This window comes from Boleophthalmus pectinirostris, unplaced genomic scaffold (genome assembly GCF_026225935.1).
Source record: "Boleophthalmus pectinirostris isolate CB_2022bp ecotype Guang Dong unplaced genomic scaffold, ASM2622593v1 HiC_scaffold_10, whole genome shotgun sequence".
Taxonomy (NCBI): domain Eukaryota; kingdom Metazoa; phylum Chordata; class Actinopteri; order Gobiiformes; family Gobiidae; genus Boleophthalmus; species Boleophthalmus pectinirostris.
Genome location: NW_026570971.1, coordinates 24,707,365 through 24,713,533, shown reverse-complemented (window position 1 = coordinate 24,713,533; position 6,169 = coordinate 24,707,365). Strand labels below are relative to the sequence as shown.

Below are 6,169 nucleotides of genomic sequence, written 5' to 3'. Positions count from 1 at the left end.
AAAATACACGCGACGACCTGTGATTTTGAGGTCTAAAAACAGGAAACACTTAGCAAATTTAGGATAGTGTACATAAGAAATCATATAGAAATGCAAGGCTAGTCTTTCCTATACTTCATTATAATGTTCACTGATGATTTTTAGACTTCAGCCTACTTAAAATACACTGATCGCTGGAGATTCATTTGCATATGCTGATGAATGAAAACATACGCTTACCTTTTTTCCTTCAGAGATAGTGTTTAGGCTGCTTGCCCAAAAACCACAAGGTTGCAGGTTAAATTCCCCTTTTATTAATTTGAATTGTGTTATTATAATGTAGTGCACATCCAGTGCCAGGGGCCACACTTTAAACACTTTATATCACCACATTTTGGTAAATAATATATTGTTTGCTTTTCTACTTTTGTGCTGAAGTTCTGAATTATACACCCATGGTTGAAGTACTTCAGGGTTGGCACTGTTACAAAATGGCTGAAATTTGATCCAACCATACAGCTGTTTACTTCACAAAGTCTAAAGATTTAATATTTCAACAGACAAAGCCTAAAGTTTCAAATAAGTGTTTATTTGAGAAACATCAGTATGAAAATGTTAAATGATTTTTTGATAACATACTCAACAAACTTTTGTTTTGCAGAAATGTAATACAAAAACAGGCACTTTAGACCAACAGACAACAATACTTTCATAGATGGTCCCATCATTTACAAAAAAAAAATAAATCTTTCACTGAGACAAATATGCTTTGGGTTCAATTTAAAAAGAGCTCAATATTAACTTACATAAGTTATGCCTGATTGTCTTAAAACCTGTCATTGTTTTTTGGGAGAATCCCAACATTAGCGCAGTATTTACTGTGAATCCACAAACACATATAAGATAAGTTTATCAAATAAAGCTTCAACAAAAAACAAAAGAAATACAGATCTCCAGTGTGGAAACTTAAGGTATGTATATATACTGGATATTATTACTAGTTTATGATGCCGTGGGTTAAATAAAAATCGTCAAAAAGTGAAAAAAAAGTTCTTCAGATATTCTGTTATACTATTAATCTATCTATTAATTAGATAATTCAAATGATCAAATCCAGCCACAAGGTTTAACAAACCATATTCAGTGCCGGAATGTATCTGTAAATAGTATACACAGGTATCAAAGTATTCAGTATCACATGACCATTTTTGGACTTTCCAGTCTTAAAACTGTATAACCTCCATTTAAATAATGTGCCTACATTAGTGCAACAGACCAAACATCTTTGGTACTGCGGTTGTCACAGTGATGAGTAACTCTGTCCACAGGCTGAAGGAAACAAGGCCACTGGAGGTGAAATCCATGAGATACACAAACTTTGGTTCAGTCACAGCAGCTGCTCTTTTAAACTGTTTGTTAAACTTTGTGGTAAAAGAACAAAAGATCTTGGGTCAAAGTGCTCAGTGTTTCTGCAGCATCGACAGGTGAAGGTTTCATTCACAAACATTCAGAGGGATGGAGAAGCTCCAGCAGCGCTCCAACAGCCCCAAAGTAACCCTGAAACAGAACCAGGCAGAGCTTTAAACAAATACATCAATAAAATTGATGTGGTTTAGGTTTGTCTGTGTAAAGCACTGACTTCATGTCGCAGGAACAGTGCTTTGAGTTGTCCTTTAGACCAGTAGTCCATGGCATAAGCCAGCAGCTTCATGGAGAGAGTGTTCACTCTCAGGAAGTTCCCCACAAACACCACTCGCTCGATGTTCTGAACAAAAAAAGCAAAAAAGAAGCAAGACACACAGTCAGTTTCATATGCCCTTGCACAGCTGAATTTGATCAAAATGTAAAGAGGAACTTGAACATTGTTGTAGCAGAGCAGTGCTTGTCAGCAGATGGAGCCCCTGGTCCGCCTTCATAGCCCTGTACAATGCTGCTTGATCAAGACGCCACAAGGCAGCACCGTAAAGAGGCTGAACGCAGAGAGGAAATTATTCCACTGCACTGGCTCCTCTCAAAACACATATTCACAGCAAAGTCTTAAAATAAACATATTCAAACTGCAAAATAAAGGGGAAAGCATATATGTATGTCTGTCTGTCTGTCTGTATGTATGTATATATATATGTATGTATGTATGTATGTATGTATGTATGTAAAAGACAACTGGGTTTAATAGCATCTAAACAGTGAGAGTAGTTGTGAGTTTCAGCTCTGACCCACTGACCTCATTGAGAGCGCACATTCGGGTGATGGAGCCGATGTTGTTGGTGATGGTGACCAAAGTGGCCCGCGCCAAGTCCTCTTTGGAAACAGACTCTCGCTTCTCTCTGGACATCATGTTGCCAAAACTGAAACAAGCACACAATTTACATTATAAATATTTAGCATTTTTGCAAAACAATTATACATACATATTTCAAAATATATACATAACAAACACAACTCTTTGGGAATAAAAGCTTCTGCAAGGGTTCACCAGTTATTTTGTATATTTTTTACCAGCAATAGTTTATTAAAGGTTCACTATGTAACTTTTCAAGTAAAAGTACATGACAAAACTGTAGAGCATTTCAGGCAGTAATAGTAATAACATCACCATGGTGACAAGCAGCTAGCGGACCCCCCCACAAATAAAGTTACATAGTTCATTATTAATGTGTGCAATCTACACTACAGCACTACACAAGAGAATTTGTTAAAACAGTCAAACCTGCCATAAATCTTAATCTAGGAGCTTTCAAGATCTGTTGATAACAGAGTTGCTTATTCATTTGGGACAGCAGTCACACATTCAAATTAAAGTGTATTATTAAAGTAAAGTAAAGTATAAAGTGAATTATTTTTCCTCTTTTTTAAATGAATTATATATATCTTGTTTCTTGTGTATTTAAATTTTTGGTTGACTATTACTTCTTTAGTGTTATTTTATTTTCATCCTTCTTATTTTGATATTTATTTTATAGTATGTTAAAAATAAAAAATAAAAGTATTATGCTATAAAAAGCAATATGTACCTGGAGGCCACAGCAAAGCCAGGCAGTCCGAACCGCTCATAGTCCCCTCCATAGATGTCACGCACCAGTTTGTCCACTCGCGTGCTCTCCCCTTCAGACGCCATTTCTAAAGCTTCTTCAAAGGTGGAGCAGCCGGTCAGAAGACAGCACAAGCCTAGAAAGGTCCCACCGCCCAGACTGTGGAGCAGAGAAAACAGGAGAGATAAAAATCAAACAAAATGTCCCCTATAAGTTAAACTGTACACTTGTGAAAACACTGGCTTCCACTGAGTCTCAAATTAAATAAACCACTCTTGCATTTCTTTCAGTGCACAAAGAACAGAGGCCCACTATGTCAAAGGAAATCTTAACATTCACAAGTCTCTATTGAAAACCGTTCGACTGAGAAACCACCCATGAAAAAACAAGTAGTGGAAAAACTGAAGAAAAACACCAAAACCACCACTTCAGCAAATTTAGATTCAGACTTAAGTAACATTTTGCCTCAAACTGTGAGAAAAGAAAGGGATTTTGTCACTGGTAAACTAAAAAATGTGGCAACTATTCACATGTCAGTAAGAACACAGACAGCAGGGAGATGTTGCATCTTTGACTCAAGACCGAAACCTATTTGCACCAAGTACCTGAAGAGTTAAGAGTTCAGTGGGGTCACACTATCTCTAAGGAAATCTTGTGACCAACAATCAGAGTTACATTATTTTTAGTGAGCTTTTTTGTGATGCTAAATGTGTGCCTATTTTTTTTTTTAATTTTATTTACATATTACACACAATAATAATGTATGATAAAAACCTACAATAACCTTTTAACAATTAGGAACAACTAGGTACTAGTGAAGTGAAAACGTAATTTACTACATTTACTACTAATTTACTAGAACTATTGCAAGAGCGATGTTTATTTAAGAAATAGGTGAGCTAAAGAAAAGTCAAATCTTTATAACATGCTATAGGCAATTTCAGAACTACTAATATCAAAAGTATTAAAATGATGCAGTTGTTTCTACACAGTTAAAGTGTAATTTTTCTAATCTTTTCATAAACTAGTGTTTGTCTAGTGGCTTTGACTAACCTCCCTCCCTGTTTGACATTTACCTGGTCCCAGTGACTCGTTTGTAGTTGTTTTTGGAGTAAACTGCTAGGAAGCTGACCCCTGACCCGATGTTGACCAGCAGCAGAGGATAAGGGTTCTCCAGAGGGTAGGGCCTCTCCACGCAGTGCTCCGGGTCCGTGGGGTTTTCAAAGTAGTAGCATTCTCTGGGCATCACAGAATCTATGTACAAAACACCGCGGATCAGGCAGTCTAGTTCGTCCAGTTTGTGCAGCTCTAAATCGGCCATCTGAGGAGAAACATCCGCGAGGGGAGGGGCACCGAGACAGGAAACAGGAGGGAGCGCAAAGGCGGGGGGTAAGAAAACAGGAAGTTACTGACAATGTAACAGCACATCTACCCAGAGAATAACAACATGAAAATCATCAGATGTAGTCCTCAGTTCTCAAACAAGCTTTTTCTTTGTTCAGTTAAAACATGCAGTAAATGAACTATTAGAAATTACAATAACTAAAAACATAGTGTTATTGTACTCTACCAAGTGAAATGAAGCTATTAAGACTACTAAACCATGATAAAGCTGTGCTAATGCTAACCTTTTATATCTAACTGTATGTTATTGGATGTACTAGTACTAACTATACTGTCTGGTTATCTGGTGTTTTGTCAATTCAGTATTATTACTAGCACAAAAGCATTATTAATTGTGTTATTATTAAGTGAACATTTTTGTATTGTACATTTTCAAATACAATATTGATAATTACAGGGTCTCATTTAGAGTAATACCAATAACAAGGATGGTATCTAAAGTAAAAGGTAAGAATGCATGACAGATATATTTTAATGCTTTATGAACCCACCGTTCTGAAATCAGCCTCAAACTTGTAGGCTCCCCCTCCCGTGGCACAGAGGGTGGTGTGGAGGCTGGAGAAGTGCTTGTCTCGTCCCATCTGGAGGAAGACAGGCAGGTCTTGGGTAGGGAAGCGGATGAAGTGCAGGTTTCCGGTGCGTCCACACAGCGTCAGGTCCTGCAGCTCCAGGTGGACATCCCTGATGCCTGTGGTCCCATAGGCAGTATTTGAGGTGAGGTACCGCCGGATGCTCTTCAGGTTCTCCACCTCCTCCTGCTCCTCCTCAGCTGTGATGTCTTTAGGCTCAAAGTACACTAGCTTTACAAGAGTGCCTCCAATGTCCATACCAAACCAGGGAAATGCTGCAATAGAAATAATAAGACACAAATAGTCTGAATCAGTACACTTATTAATTATGATCATATTGATAATTAATGATAATTTCATAATATGTATTGCATTTCCATTTTTTATTGTCCGTGGTACAACATGGATGTAGGTCTCATTACAGCAGACTGCCTTAGTACAGTGTGTACCGCGAACGCCATCTTGTTGCAAAAAAGGTCCAGGCCATTTACTGACATCAAGTCCCACTGATATTACACTGTAATAACGTTTTGATCAAAATGAGGCAAATATAATGCATTTTTATAAGACTTAAATATATGATCTACTCTCCCAATATCCTCTCCGTAATCCTTATTTTGACTGGCCTCTTTTGTGAGGCACGCCTTCCCTTTCTGTGTACAGACAACTGTGCTTTGCGGGAAATAGACTAAGCCCAGAGCCAGAGCTTAAAACACCTACGCGGCCTGCTTTTCTTCACCGAGTCCGCCCGAAGCCTCCCGGTGGAGTTGAAGGTCCTACGCTCAGAAGTGGACGGTCCGGGGGTTGCAGTTGCTTCATTGTGGGGGTCGCTCCTGCACAAACCGGGCATTTCCTTCGAGGACCGCGGCAGCTTCTTGGGCGTTTCGTCTTCGTCGATAATGTCATCGTCGCGGCAGTGGCCATTAAACGCCATTGAAATGACCACCAAGCCACATAAATGCTGCTGTTTGTTTACAAACAAGGGTCATTTATTGTGTGGACAACGATGTCCGTCACGCTAAAGGCTAATTAGCTAACCCTAAGTAGCTGTGTCGATGTAACGGCTTGGTACATGTCGTTTTTATACGGCTGTCAGCGTGGTGGGCGGGGCAGAGATGATTGACGTTGGAAAGGACTTATCAGAGTGTGCTCTGCGCTGTTATGGTTCTGTATGGATGTTCTTCA

General features: G+C 38.8%; 1 protein-coding gene across 1 annotated transcript; it reads right to left on the bottom strand.

Moving 5' to 3' along the window:
• Positions 1-547: 547 nt before the first annotated feature.
• pank2 (pantothenate kinase 2) lies at positions 548-6,064 on the bottom strand. The gene is made up of 7 exons (XM_020921649.2): positions 5,705-6,064; positions 4,907-5,259; positions 4,088-4,332; positions 2,994-3,170; positions 2,204-2,327; positions 1,619-1,744; positions 548-1,536 (listed from the first exon to the last, which is right to left on the bottom strand). The coding sequence occupies exons 1-7, from the start codon at positions 5,916-5,918 to the stop codon at positions 1,477-1,479; spliced, it is 1,299 nt and encodes a 432-aa protein (XP_020777308.1). The 5' UTR covers positions 5,919-6,064; the 3' UTR covers positions 548-1,476.
• Positions 6,065-6,169: the final 105 nt, after the last annotated feature.

Bases quoted from the DNA above. Each gene is read 5' to 3' on its own strand.
- pank2 (XM_020921649.2), bottom strand. From the start codon at position 5,918: ATGGCGTTTAATGGCCACTGCCGCGACGATGACATTATCGACGAAGAC. The intron at 4,333-4,906 runs GTGGGTTCATAA...GTTTCTCCTCAG, and splicing joins TTGAGGCTGATTTCAGAACG to ATGGCCGATTTAGAGCTGCA. The intron at 1,537-1,618 runs GTCAGTGCTTTA...GTTCTGTTTCAG, and splicing joins CACTGTTCCTGCGACATGAA to GGTTACTTTGGGGCTGTTGG.